A 15289-nucleotide genomic window follows, 5' to 3' on the forward strand; every position below is an offset into this window, starting at 1 on the left:
TGACATGATAGCCATGTTCAAATATATAAAAGGATGTCATATAGAGGAGGGTGAAAGCTTGTTTTCTGCTGCTCCAGAGAAGTGGACACGGAGCAATGGATTCAAACTACAAGAAAGAAGATTCCACCTAAACATTAGGAAGAACTTCCTGACAGTAAGAGCTGTTCAACGGTGGAATTTGCTGCCAAGAAGTGTGGTGGAGTCTCCTTCTTTGGAGGTCTTTAAGCGGAGGCTTGACAGCCATATGTCAAGAGTGCTTTGATGGTGTTTCCTGCTTGGCAGGGGGTTGGACTGGATGGCCCTTGTGGTCTCTTCCAACTCTATGATTCTATGAATGCAGGAATATGTGTTCTGTCCCACAAGGGGATCAAACCTGTAACCTTGGTGTTACCAGCACCACACTCTAACCAACTGAGCTATGCAACTTCTCATATGATCCTCACAATATATAAAGTCAGGGTACTTCTGCCTGTGCTTTGGACCCTGTCAGCCCACTTAGCCAACTACATCCAGTGTGTACTGTGCAGTTTGCATGACTGACTTCTGCCTTGATTGCAGGGGATGGCCTGGGCCATGGGCCATGCCCAGCGATGCTTTCTGCACTTCTGGTTGCACTACAGTGCACAAGTGGGAGCATGCAGGAGCCATGATTTTTTAGCACTGTAATTAATGCCTCCAGAACCACCTCTCCCCAAGAATAGGCCTTTCCTGCAATGGTTCCCCATTTCTGGAATGCTTTCCCCAGGGAGGGCTTCCTGGTGCCTTCAGTACACATCTTTAGGCACCAGGTGAAAGCATTTCTCTCCAACCAGGCCCTTGGCTGATTGGGGGGGGGGTTATTGGTGGAGTTTTTTGTTTGTTTATTAAATATTTTGTGTTCTCAGTGTGCATTTCTAGACTCTAGGCCTGCAGGACATTTATGTATGAAGCAGAATGTGTTAGGCATAGACAGGAATAGTCCGGCGTTTATAGGCTTAAACCAGGGGTTCCCAAACTAAGGCCCGGGGGCCAGATGTGGCCCAATCGTCTTCTCAATCCGGCCCGTGGACGGTCCGGGAATCAGCATGTTTTTACATGAGTAGAATGTGTCCTTTTATTTAAAATGCATCTCTGGGTTATTTGTGGGGCCTGCCTGGTGTTTTTACATGAGTAGAATGTGTCCTTATATTTAAAATGCATCTCTGGGTTATTTGTGGGGCATAGGAATTCATTCGTATTTTTTTTTTCAAAATATAGTCCAGCCCACCACAAGGTCTGAGGGACAGTGGACCGGCCCCCTGCTGAAAAAGTTTAATGCATCTCTGGGTTATTTGTGGGGCATAGGAATTCATTCGTATTTTTTGTTCAAAATATAGTCCGGCCCCCCACAAGGTCTGAGGGACAGTGGACCGGCCCCCTGCTGAAAAAGTTTGCCGACCCCTGGCTTAAACCATATGAGCATTTCCCAGATTTTACTGGCTTGAATGACTTTATGGTTTTGCCACCTATGGAGGCCCTGTACAAATGTTTCTTCCACGTGTGGACTTCCAGGAGTCATGGGGCAAGGCAGGCTGTTCAAAGTCCTACTTTTCCGTCTTGCATAGCCTCTATACATGTTGATATTTGTCTGAACTGGACCTGAGACTCATCAATTCAGATGAAACCTGAGGGACGGAGATGCATAACCTTATTTCTTTTTCTTCCCAACCTTTCCCCTTCCCAACCTTTCCCCTTGTTATCCTTGCAGCTTAAGAAACTCCTGTTGGCTCCAGCTAACACCCAGCTAAATTACAATGAATGCAGTGGCCTCAGCACACACAACCACACAAACCATGCCAATCACAGGATCAGAACAAGCCCTGTGGTGGTTAAGGTACAGTGCAATGCATATAAAGATGGTTTTAAATGGTTTCCTTTTCCCCCACTACTGCTCAGACATTTACCCGGCCAGTGCACAAAGAGTGGGATATGTCTCAAAGTTTCGCCTGACTCCGCAAGCAGTGTTGGATGAGGGCACTCTCTGCAGAGGTCCATATGCACAATGGCCCAGTTTCCATGATCACACGCGCCCTTTGTGAGAAAGCAAAGAATCTTAAAACTGGGCCATTGCACATAAGACCTGCGGAGAGAGAAAAGGAGAGATGTGCATCTACTCCTTCTGAATGGTCAACTCAATAACTGCACCCAGGGCCGGTGCGTCCATTTAGGCAGACTAGGCAGTCGCCTAGGGCGCGTAAATGGAGGGGGCGCTGGCCAGCCTGCCCCGCAAACCCCTGCGCCGCCGCCACCCTCCCACGGCGCGCGCTCGCGCTCCTCCTGCCTATGGAGGGGACGCTGTGAGCTCCTCAGCGGCTGCAGCAAGTGAGCGGCGGCAGCACCCATAGCTGAAGCCTTCAGCTATGGGTGCTGCTGTTGCCACCGCTGCCCGCTCGCTGCAGCCGCTGAGGAGCTCACAGCGTCCCTTCCATAGGTGGGAGGGCGCTGAGCTCTCCTTTTGGCTTGCGCTCCTCCCGCCTATGGAGGGGACGCAGGGGCGTCAGCGGCGTTGTGCGTGGGGCAGGACGCATGTGTCATGACACATGTGCCGGGGGGCGCCAGAAGGTGATTTTGCCTAGGGTGCAAAAGGCCCTAGCACTGGCCCTGACTGCACCAACATCCCCACAACATCTCAAATTGTGGGGCTGGGGCAGAAGCGGTGGGGTTTTGTTCATATGTGGGGGTGAGGGGGATATCCTAAACATAAAGAGAAGCTGCTTCTGTTCATTTTTTCATTCTGAATAATTCATGTTATGCCCCCCCCCCCAATTCTTGGCAGCATTAACACATTTTCACAGTCTGCTCTGCTTTCCCCATCCACAGAATTGTAGGCAGTGCCATTAAAATATTACTGATGGGCTGATGTGTTGACGTGCAACTCCAGGCCACCACTTCACTTGCGGCCCAACTTAGAAAAAGATTATGCTGGAACCTCAGTAGAAAGGTCTATGTCAGCCATTAATTGGCTCCGATGCTGGCAGTGGTGTAATTCTGTTAGCAGGCTGTATTAAACAATGTTTGTCTTGCCATTGACTGTAACCGAAAACAGAGCGTTTAGGGGTACTTAAGAGAGTTGTGAGCGCTGGGCTTGAGCAATCAGCAGCAAATTAAGGTTTAAGCCAGCTTATTCCCCCCCCCCCGGTTCATAGTAAAGGCGCTGTTGGGTCTTGTTAGTTATATGTTGCTGAGTAGGAACATTGAAACATAAGAGAAATGAAATAAAAGAGCCGCATAAATGTCATTTAGGAATTTTAAATGTAATTTTCTTTCCTTGTTCTGCAAACAATTATTCACAGCTCATAGATCTAGTGCTCTTATAAGGAACACTTCACTGAAAATCTCATCTCTTCAGAAATCCTATATCCATTCTGATAAGGTTCGCTTCACTAATTTCAGCTTTCTTTTTCTTCCTTCCTTCCTTTTATTACTTTTCCTTTTATTGTGACTTGTTTCTTAAGACTGAAAATTCATGGAGCAATAAAGCGAAGAGCATTTGTCAACCACAAAAGCCACAAAGACGTCCCTGCTCAGAGCTTCTCAAGTATCTGACTACAAACGATGACCCTCCTCAGACCAAACCAACAGAGAACAGGAGCAGCAACAGAGACAAATTCACCTCTAAAAAGAAGGCGCTTTTGCACTCTCAGGCGCATCATTTGCAAGGTAGGCTTGGGATCAAAGAATAGGTTTTGGCCAATGATTGTCATTGTTGGAAGTGATCAGACCCTGGTTGGGGTGTGTGTGTGTGAAGGGAACCTGTAGCTTCCTGGAGAACATTTCCTAGCAGCTCAGACCATCTCTAAAAGTTTCCAGGAGCCAGGAAGCATTGGCTGACCCTCTCTGGGTCAGCCAAAATCCTCCACAGCAGCTTCTCTTCTTTTGTGGGCAACTTGCCTGAACATGACGTACAGTGCAGAGGGGTCCCTATGGAAGTTACCTGCAAAATTTTGGAAGGATAGGTGCAGAAGATACAATGAATGAAACATTGTTTGAGTAGGGCGTATTGAATTTTTCAACTTTCCAATTGCGTAGGAATTATTTAAAATGATTGCCAAGCACTTGCAGTTCAGTAATAATAATAATAATAATAATCTGACATTTTCAGAAAGTTGAATTCAAAATTCTTTGGTTTTCTGAACCAGTTTATTTCCTTCTTAATCAAATGTAGACTTAGCAAGCTAAAAGTTGACCAATCACAAAAATAAAAAACCAGATTTGAACTCCTCACACCCCCAAACCCATATTTTTAATGCCCCCTCACTGAAGAAATTTGCAAAAAAAATTAAATTTCACCTCCTAAAACAACAAGCTCTACTGTTTGAGACTTTTTGATCCTTGCTCAGCACACCTCTGTACCCTTGGCAAAGTGAATGGGTGGCACTTCATTGAGAAGGATGCTTCTTTGACAAAATATGTGACAGTACCTTATGTAGTTTGTGTTTGTGTGTGTGTGTGTGTGTGTGTGTGTGTGTGTGTGTGACCACAAACACAGAGTCAGTCAGCCAGCCAGATACTATATTCCGTATCCACATGTCAGTCAGTTGTACACGGGCCTTATGAATAACTGGGGCCCCAGCATCACTGCTGTTTACCAGGTGAGGTCAGGGTGGCTACCCCCCCCCCAATATTGCCCCACTATGCATCAGTTTAACAGTGGCCCTCCTCTCCTCCGGCGACTCCTGATAACACTGAAACAAAATCAAATGCTACTGTGGCCACAATGGAGTGACATGCCTGGTAGTAACTGAAAACAGTCACAAGCAGAACAGCAAAACAGCAACCAGTGTAAGTTTTTATAGGAAGCATACAATAAATGGGATTTCAGGAAAGAATTAGCCTAGGTTGGAATAAGGGAAGACTTGGGTCACATAGTGAAAGCACAACTATCCACAATGCCATTCTTTCAGTGTTTCTGCCCCTAAGAGAGTCGGTTTGCAAAAAAAACTTCTGATGTGCTTCTTCAGAGACCTTTTTGAAAGCACTGATTGGAGAGACCTGTTAAATCCATTCTCTGATTGGAACCTGGAGCTGCCAGTCACAAAACTACACTCTCTTCCTGTAACCCCCCCCCTTGGTTATTTTCCTTTTATGGAGAACTTGCCTGAGGGAAGTCTGTAATGTTATTAATTTGGGGCTTACAAAGCTGAAACTAAAAGCCACTCTCTCAGGTAGAAGCTTCTGGGAGGACCCACCGCACTTCAGACAAGAGCTACTTTGCTTCAGAATGCCTTTAAAATTTGTAGCTTCCGTTCGGCATTCTGACGACGTGTGAGCTATGCTCACATCAACAGCTCGGACATTTTCTCTTTGTGAGTGTGGCAAGGCAACCTTGTCATAATGTTCAAAGCCACACTTAATCATGTTGGAAACCTGATTTCCAACCAGAAGCTGGTGCATAAGAATGCATCCATTCTAGGCCAAGTCTCACAGTATCCCAGGAAGTGGAACACAGGTGAGAGCATAGCTGTGGGGGCATGTGTTTAACCCTGTCCTTCAGGGTTGTGTGGTTCCTTTGTGCCCCTTGTGTGATTATAGTGAACTTCTATAGAGGGGATTCTTAATTTTATTTGTTGCATTCTTATCCAACTTTTTTCCACAATGCTCAAGGTGGCTTCCACAGCTCTCCCACTCCTCATTTAATCCCAGCAACAACCCTGTGAGGTAGATTAGGCTGAGAGGTAGTGACTGGCCCAGAGTCACCCAGTGAGCTTCATGGGGAATCAAACCCTGGTTTCCCAGGTCCTAGTACAAAACTCTAACCACTGCACCACTGCTGGCTGTATGGCGCAACTGTGTTTCCTTGGAGGCTCACCAGCCTAGAGGAGTCGTGCTTCTTGAGGCTAAACCCATGTAGCTCTCAGCCCAGCTCTGCCTGGGCTCCCTGTTAATTGCTTAGCATAAATTGGAACATGAGCTGTGCACGTTTGTGCATGCACACAGATGCAAAGATGCATTTTTAACTAGCATAGCTCCTCTTCCTCTTGTTGTTGTTAATAACAACATGCATTTAGAACACATTCTGTGTGCAAAGAGCTTAGGGGCAAAGGGTTTAAGATTTCTCAAGTAAAGAGTCTCTTCACACACAATGGTTTTTAAGCGAGCACCTAAGGGCTGTTAAGAATATGTGAGAATACACTCAGCCTCTTGGGCTCGCCGATCAGAAGGTCGGCGGTTCGAATCCCCACAACGGAGTGAGCTCCCATTGCTCTGTTCCAGCTCCTGCCAACCTAGCATTTCTAAAGCATACCAGTGCAAGTAGATAAATAGGTACTGCTGCGGTGGGAAGGTAAATGGTGTTTCTGTGCGCTCTGGCACTCGTCACAGTGTTCCGTTGTGCCTGAAGCGGTCTAGTCCTGCTGGCCACATGCCCCGGAAAGCTGTCTGTGGACAAACACCGGCTCCCTTGGCTTGAAAAGTGAGATGAGCGGCGTAACCCCATAGTCACCTTTGAGTGGACTTAACCATCCATGGGTCCTTTACCTTAACCTTTTCCTTCCAAGGCCTAATGTGAATGTGGTATGTGTGTGCTTGCAAATGTAGGCCCTTGAAAGAGGAGTCGTAAGGGAGCCAGGACTGGCTGTGTTTCTGACATACATTGGGGAATGCCACCCATGGCCCATATGTAATACAGTGGTACCTCGGTTTATGAACACAATTTGTTCTGGAAGTCTGTTCATAAACTGAAGCGAACTTTCCCATTGAAAGTAATGGAAAGTGGATTAATCCATTCCAGACGGGTCCGCAGAGTACTCAATGTGAAGCGTACTTAACCCAAAGCATGGGTGTAATTGGTTCCGGAAGTCTGTTCATAAACTGAAGTGTTCATAAACTGAAGCGAACTTTCCCATTGAAAGAAATGGAAAGTGAATTAATCCGTTCCAGATGGGTCCGCAGCGTTCATAAACCGAAAATTCGTAAACTGAGGTGTTCATAAACCGAGATTCCACTGTAGTCCTAAGGTGAAGATAAAGACAATTGGGAAGAAGGAACCTCAGTATGGATTTGTAGCCATGGGCGAGTTGAGGGTTAACTGGATTCCAACAGCACAAAAGTAGTGATGCGTTCCTGGGAAATAATTACTGTCTGGACAAGCTGGGCTAGCCAGTTCATTAGGGAGCCTCTTTTATTTTCACCCGACTAAAATGAAGACATTGTTAACTTGCAATATATTCCTTAAGAGACAATAAAAACAGCTTTCTTGCAGCTTCTGAATAGGCAATAAATGTGTCAGCCCTATTATATCTTTAAAAAAAAACACCCCACCATTTTATTGTTTTATTCTCTAAACAGTGTCAAGTGTAGGAACCATCCTGACCCCTCTTGCTCACTTACCAAACAAGAAACTTTATGGCCAACTAAGCATCCGTAATGACGTTTAGCATCCTCCAGTGTATTAAGAGAGGATTTTGGTCCTATACTAACTGCTACAGCTGGGTTGGAAAAATGCAAATGCCCTTCTCTTTCTCAGCTGAGTTGTTCCTTTTCTTGCTTTCTCCTGGTGCCACTTTTGAAAGGCTTATAGGCCCAAGTCGGCTTTATTTAAAGATCCTGCTATTTTTTTTAAAAAAAAGTCATCTACTGCCTTTGTCTCCAAAGGTAAGAAACCAAGACTCGGTTACATCAGCAAGCATCTGTAGCTGCAATGTCAATGAGCGAGAGAATTCGGTTGTAGAACTTGGTTATAAGCAGAGTTGGAAACAAGCATTAATTTCTCCCCCCTACCCCAAGTTTTTTTGTTCCCAAATGGTAATGCCAGTTGAGCAGCCCAGGAAAGAGGGCTGCCTTCTCTTATCTGCAGTGCAAGAAGCAATTAAATGTTGTGAATTGTACGTTTCCGAGCACAATTCAAAGTGTTGGTGCTGACCGTTAAAGCCCTAAATGGCCTCGGCCCAGTATGCCTGCATCTCCACCCCCATCGTTCTGCCCGGACACTGAGGTCCAGTACCGAGGGCCTTCTGGCGGTTCCCTCGTTGCGAGAAGCCAAGTTGCAGGGAACCAGGCAGAGGGCCTTCTCGGTAGTGGCGCCCTCCCTGTGGAACGCCCTCCCATCAGATGTCAAAGAGAAAAACAGCTACCAGATTTTTAGAAGACATCTGAAGGCAGCCCTGTTTAGGGAGGCTTTTAATCTTTAATCGATTAAGTTATTCTTCTGTTGGAAGCCGCCCAGAGTGGCTGGAGAAACCCAGACGGATGGGCGGAGTATAAATAATAAATTTTGTTGTTGTTGTTGTTGTTGTTGTTGTTGTTCTGCCATGCTAAGGCTCAGTTAAGCCACTGCCACCTTTGTCCCTGCCTCCTGCAGTGAGCACTTGTATCTACTTGTGGTCTGGCCAAGTGGCACTCCTTGTTTTATCTACTTGAAGGCAATTTTTGAGCACAGAAGCAGGGCTTGAATTTTTAGGGAGCTGCTGTAAGCAGAGTCCCAGGCCCCTTTAACTGGTTATTGTCTATAGCAGGCACCTTTGGCCCTCCAGAAAGGACTATAACGCCCATCACTCCTGACTATCGGCCATGCTGGCTGGGGTTGATGGGAGATGTAGTTCAGCAACATCTGGAAGGCCAAAGGTTCCCCACCCCGATCCACAATGTAGACTCTACACTACTGGAAGCAACTCTTCCAAGGTTTCCGGCAGTGGCTTTTCCCAGCCCAGCCTGGAGATGTTGTGGATGGAAGTAAAGACCTTCTGCATGCAAAGCAGGGGTGAAGGGTGAAATCTGCAATCCCTACTCCCCGATCCCCTCCAAACGCAGCCAAATCTTGTAGATATTCTTGCATCATGCAGCTCCTTTCTGTTGCTGAAAATGCAGATAGGATGCACCTGGGGAAAACCGAAAGATGCTTCATGCAGGCAGTGTTTTTACTATTGCCTCTATTGTAGAAAATGCTGCAGCATTTCACACATCCCAAAGCCAGTGATTGAGAAAAAGCCAAGCTAGGTGAGATGATCTCCCATCTGTGATCAGATATCCTGGCCCTTTGAATGTTGGCCAGTCAGAGGTGTGTTTGTGGATCTAGATTGGGACCATGTTGTCGGGGGAAAGGCCATTAACGCTTTCCCACCGCACTATTTCCCCCTGTGAATTCAGCTGCTGTTTGCCCTGCTAGAGGCAATTAAACAGCACGCAAATAGCAAGGAAACAGTCCCAGGTCCCAATCCAGATCCACACCAGCTCACCTGAGGGAGATGTGGGAGGGGAAGGGTTTAAAGGCAACGGTGGTGGATCAGGGGCCGAGTGCTGGTAGGATAAAGCTTGGGTCTGGTGATGGCAAAGAGTGGCACCTGGCAGGTCAGGAGAAAAGCGAGTCCTTGGCAGTTGACTCAAGGGATAGAACCTAATGGATATTGCTTGGTGTGAACTGCACAACCTCTCAAGCCAAGCAAAAAATTGCCTGCTGGCAAAATTAAACTCCTGCTTCTGGAAACCCTGAAAAAAAAACAGGCTGAAGTCCAGAGACAGTACAACCCCAATTCAGGATCACACATAAGGTGGAGCAGGCATTTTCCCTGTTACTCCAGAGAGCAGGACTAGAACCAGTGGGTGGAAATTTCAGGTACACAACAGTAGAATAGTCTGCTTGGTGGTAGACTCTCCCTTCCTGGCAGTCCTTAAGCGGAGGCTGGGTAGCCATCTGCTGTAGTTGCCTTCTGCATTGAGCAGGGTCTAGATCAGGCACCACCAAACTGCGGCCCTCCAGATGTTTTGGCCTACAACTACCATGATCCCTAGCTAACAGGATCAGTGGTTGGGGAAGATGGGAAATGCAGTCCAAAACTTCTGGAGGGCCAAAGTTTGGGGATGCCTGCTCTATGATACCTGAGATCCCTCCCAACTCTATTTATTATTACTTTCCCTGGCCAAGTAAAGGCTGCTCCATGGTGAGGAGTTTGTGTGTGTGTGTGTGTGTGTGTGTGTGTGTGTGTGTGTGTGTGTGTGTGTGGAGGGGCAGCAAAAGATTGGTCTCACAATTGTTTTCTATCAAAAGGGCTGCAGAAGGTTTAACTGCTAAAAGTGCTGTTGTTCATTCATGTCAGGGTTTTAGCATGGAGGAGTTAAGCCCCAATTTAAGCCATCTGCGACTCTCTTCCCCCCTATTTGCAGAATAATTTGCAAGCGCTTGGATCATATTTGCTTGGGTCTTGGCCTCACAGAAACAACCTATTTTCCGAGTGCTGTATATAAAACTGTATATTGTACAAGTGAAATCAACTGAATATTCATAGAGTTCTGTTGCTTTGTGTCATATCCAAGTGAAACGTGAACTGTAGTCTAAATTAAATGTGAGGGAAGCACATTTTCACACTCTGTTCTGTGCATTTTGGGTGTGTGTTTCTGTAGTTTTCTAAGGTCTCAGGTCTGTATTGCAGGTGTAGAGCAGTTGGCATAAATCAATCGTGCAACCTGTTTAAGGTTCCAGAGGAGTTTAGATCTCTTTATCTATAAAATATGTGTGGCTGCTGGAATTAAACATAATGCGTGATGTGTGGTTGCTGCTGCAAACAGCCTTGCATCCCTTCTCCTTCTTCCACAGTAGCTGGTACTATAAAGTACAAGTCAGAACTAGGGTGGAGAAGAATGTCATTGGTCTGCATTTTAAAGCAGGCTTACCTAATGTGTGCCTTTCAGACTAATATATTGATTGGGACATAGGTAATTATCCTGTGGATTTTGCACTTCTCCAAATGTTGTGATACAGGTCTTGGCTTAAGAAAAAAGTACCAAAATGCATCTTTAGAGACCAAGTGCCCAAACTGCAAACCAAAACCCACTTATTTATCACAAATTGCCCAAACTTTTTGAGCTTTTTTTGGGGGGGGGGGGCTCACCAAAGTTGTTGAGCTTTTTTTGGAGATTCAGAGCAGAAAAATCGCCGCGGTTCTCGCCATCTCCCTCCCTCTTCACCGCTCCCACCAGGCCGCTCCCCAGCTAGCTGGCTGGCTGGCTCGCTCTTGGGCTCCTGCAATGGAGAGGATGGAGCAGTCCTGAGGCCAGGTGATTGGTGGCGACCAGGAGGAGAGGGAGAGCCCCCACCCCAGCCAGCCAGCCCAACAGCCGCGCCTGCCTGCTTCCCGCCCTCGATCCCGGTGTGGTCTTCCCCATCTTCCTCTCTCCCTCCGGCAACGTCGCCATGGCAAAGGGGTGAGGATGGGTTGGGCCAGGTGTGCAGAGAGGCGGCGGGCGCAGGTGTCCTCCTAGCCCAGGCAGGTCAGGGTCACGGGAGGCAAGGGGCCTGCGGAGGATTGGAGCTGGTGGGTGGGCAGAAGGGAATGGGCAAGGCCTGGCTTGGAGGAGGAAGCTGGGAATTACCACGCAGCACCAAAAAATGTGCAGGGGAAAAATCATGAGGGTCAAATAACAAACGCTGTTACGCCCAATCAGAAACAGCCGCTGCCACAGCCAATTGAAAAACAGACCAATTGCTGAACACAATCACCTGCTACCAGCCAAAAAAAAAAATGTTCTGGGTTTAAGCAGTGGATGCACGCGGTAACGTGGGGAGGATCGGGAGCACAGGTGGAAGAAACAACAAAACAACAGTGTGGATGGGCCAATGGCACGCATGCCAGCAGTGTGGGCTTTGCGTGCCCACTCTGGCACGCCTGCCATAGGTTCGCCACTGCTGTTTTAGGATAAAATGTGCTTAGAAATGTGTATGTTATTTAACACGCATTTAAATATACATGATTAAATACATATCTCCATACATGTTTATCTTTTGGGGGGGGGAATCCCAGAGTAATGCTGAAACAGGACACAACATTCTGATGAATAAACACATGTGAAACTAGCATGACTGGATATTCCTAGTCGGCGTAAGAACAGCTGTGAATTTCTCTGCTCCCACAAGTAGCAGCCTATATATAGTAGGGAAATTGACAGTTGGGGTGGCACAAAGGTAAAGGTACCCCTGACCGTTAGGTCCAGTCGCAGATGACTCTGGGGTTGCAGCGCTCATCTTGCTCTATAGGCCGTGGGAGCCAGCGTTTGTCCGCAGACAGCTTCCGGGTCATGTGGCCAGCATGACTAAGCCGCTTCTGGAAACACCATTTACCTTCCCGCCAGAGCGGTACCTATTTATCTACTTGCACTTGACGTGCTTTTGAACTGCTATGTGGGCAGGAGCTGGGATCGAACAACGGGAGCTCACCCCGTCACAGGGATTCGAACTGCTGACCTTCCAATTGGCAGGCCCTAGGTTTAGACCACAGCACCACCTGCGTCCCTGGGGTGGCATCAAAGTATTTGCTTAATGCAAAGTTTTAGGAATGAAGAAGTTATGGGGCTGTTTTTCAAAAAGCAGCCGTGCATTTTCTATCAGGTCTGTTTCCAAACTAATTCAAGACAGCACAGAGTTCTCAATTTCTTTCACCATATTTTACACCTGGTTTTCCTTCTTTTTCGCCCTCCCTTTTTCAGCCAAACCAATGAGTTTATCGCTTCCTTTGACGCCCGAGTCACCAAAGTAAGTATCAAGAACTGTAAATATTTACAACAGGGAAGGGGTTTTAAATACATTTTGGCTACAGCAACTCCATTTCAGCTTGTTTTTATAAATGTGCCCTGTCTTCCAGTGATCCCAAGGGTTCCCCATTTGAGAACAAGACTATTGAACAAACTTTAAGTGTGGAACTCTCTGGAACTGCAGGTGAGAAGTGCATTGTCAGATATGTATATAGATATAGATGTTTTGTGTGGGTTTTTTTATTGCTAGCTTGACATTATGAAGTGCACAGCAATATGTTACTGTGGTCTCTTAAGAGATTAATTGTAATGTACTTTTAACAACAATTTCCCCCCACACGGTTCCTGAAGATGAGATTTGCTTTAGAATTATGATTCCACCGTTACACAGCTTAGTATAATGTCTGGGGAGGAAAGAAGAATGAAATAATTTATCTGGAATAAATTCCCAGTCCCCTGACGTATATATTGCTAAATTTCAGTTGCATTTCCCTTTCTCCCACCTTCTCTTACCTGAAAGGACTGATTCACACATGGCTGGCTGTTCATTACTTGATGACTGCAGCCATCAGTTGATGGCTTGCATTTATACAAAAATAATCAGGAAGAGCTTTTATATTATCTCAAACTTGATGCTTTCCATTTGAAATATTTTGCACATTTAGGTGGAAGTAATTGAAGACTTGAGTGTTCAAGGGTTGTAAACGTATATGTGAACTGGTGCACAACAGAAGATTTATACCATCTGATCAGTGTTTTAGAATTTGGTTCCTTCCTGTTTAAATTAGAGGATAAAACTTTGGCAAACAACATTTTTTGCTGGGTAACAGGAAAGGGACCATCTAGCCTAGTATTGGATTGCAGTCGGTGACCTTCTCTTGATGACGTTTGCAGACCACAGAGCAGTAATGGAATAATCAATTCCCTTGTTTTTCTCTAACTTTAGAAAGTATGAGCTTTGAGGATAGCTTGAGTATATGTAGACCTCGGCAGCCTTGCCTGAAAGCCATAGTATTGCACCTGCCATGAACTTGTCCTCTCTCAAGTTAAGGGCACTCCACAACTTAAAAAAAAATACCACTTATAATGAAATCTAGTCTTATTATGGCCCTCTGCCTTGTACCTTCATTTTACACTCCTAACCTATTCTTGATCCTTTCATGCTTCAAATGCTAGTGCATTTTTTTAAATGTAGCTTTCCGTAGCTTGATTAAATTATACTTATTGAAAACGTCTGACTATTGGGTAGTTAACAGATCAGTCCTATCTATGTTTACCTGCAAGAATGTTTACTTCCAAAGAAAATGCACCTAAATGTGTTGTTTTCCTTTGAGATATCTTCTGCTCGCTCCTGGAGTCCGCAAAGGGTGAAAGGAGTGGTTTCACTGACTCTTCACAGGTTAATATTCTTTAGTGCAGAATAAATTAGGCCTATGTGGACACATTTAAAGCATATGACTTACCCCCCACCCCCAGAGAATCCTGGCATATTTACTGGGTTCCATGTACAGTGGTACCTCTACTTACGAATAACTCTACTCACAAATGTTTCTACTTACGAATGGAGCTCCGTCCACCATCTTGGATGCGGTTTAGATAGGATATTTTCTACTTACGAATTTTTAGATAGGGTTGCTTCGACTTACGAATTTTTTCTCCCAATGCATTCCTATGGGATTCGACTTACAATTTTTTTCTACTTACGAATGTGTGTTCGGAACACATTAAATTCGTAAGTAGAGGTACCACTGTAATAACTTTTAAACAAGTGATGTTCTGATTTTATATACATTTGTTTGTTATATATTTTTTAAATCTTAATAAAGCATTTGGGGGAAAAAACCTTTTAAACAAGTGACAAGCGGGGTGCCACAGGGTTCTGTCCAGGGCCCCTTGTTGTTCAACGTCTCTATAAATGACTTGGATGAAGGAATTGAGGAGACGCTCATCAAATTTGCAGATGGCACCAAACTGAGATGTCCCCTCCAGCATTTCTCCAATGACAATAGGGACGTCCTTTTCCATACTGTCAGAGATGGCTGCGGCTACTCTTGAGTAAAGACGCTCCACGCCGTCTTGTCTTTCAGAGTTTTATTGTGCATACTATTTACAGTGCAAGAACATCAGCAAACATGACTGCTCAGTCCGTGTCAGAACCCCGTGTCAGAACTTCTTGCGGGTTTTCTCCCAGCATAAAAGCCTGGGCACCCCAAAGCGCTGCCTCCTGGCCCTGGTGGGCGTGTGCCTCAATTCGGGCGTCAGAGGGAAGGGCTGCCTTCCTGGCTGCCCTGTGTCCGAAAGCTCTCCGTGCTCCTCCTCCCCTATCCCTCTTTTAGCTGGGGCTCTGGTACATGAGATAGCCCTCTCTCCACTCCTCATTCCTTTCTCCTGACTCGCTACTTGTGCTGACGCTGGGCAAGGAGCTGGTGAGGATGACTGGTGGGGGCTCTCTGTAGAGAGAGACCCTGACACATACCCTCCAACATTTCTCCAATGGAAATAGGGACGTCCTAAGGAAAAGCGGGACATTCTGGAATCAAATCAGAAACCAGAAGATCCTTTGTAAATCTGGGACTGTCCCGGAAAAATAGGGACACTTACGGTCTCTGGTGGTATAGAAATAGTAGTAGTAGTAGTAGTAGTAGTAGTAGTAATTTTGTCATTAACAGAGATGGGCCCATTTAATTCCAACCTATAGTAGACAGCACTGTTGTGTCTTCTGCCTGGATGCTGTCTTTAATGTTACCCTGGCATTGTTTATAACAGTTAATAGTGGTTGCAATGATCCCATCATGGCAAAAGATGCAAAATA

General features: G+C 45.9%; 1 protein-coding gene across 7 annotated transcripts in view; it reads left to right on the top strand.

Moving 5' to 3' along the window:
- PPARGC1A (PPARG coactivator 1 alpha) overlaps positions 1-15289 on the top strand; it is a 604317-nt gene that overhangs the window by 562352 nt on the left and 26676 nt on the right. For all 7 annotated transcript variants that reach the window (XM_060278954.1, XM_060278952.1, XM_060278951.1 and 4 more), the window contains 4 exons: positions 1727-1852; positions 3474-3678; positions 12433-12478; positions 12588-12661. In XM_060278954.1, coding sequence (XP_060134937.1) covers positions 1727-1852; positions 3474-3678; positions 12433-12478; positions 12588-12661 — 451 coding nt within the window. The remainder of the gene's footprint in view (positions 1-1726; positions 1853-3473; positions 3679-12432; positions 12479-12587; positions 12662-15289) is intronic.

Source organism: Zootoca vivipara, chromosome 9, assembly GCF_963506605.1.
Source record: "Zootoca vivipara chromosome 9, rZooViv1.1, whole genome shotgun sequence".
Lineage (NCBI taxonomy): Eukaryota > Metazoa > Chordata > Lepidosauria > Squamata > Lacertidae > Zootoca > Zootoca vivipara.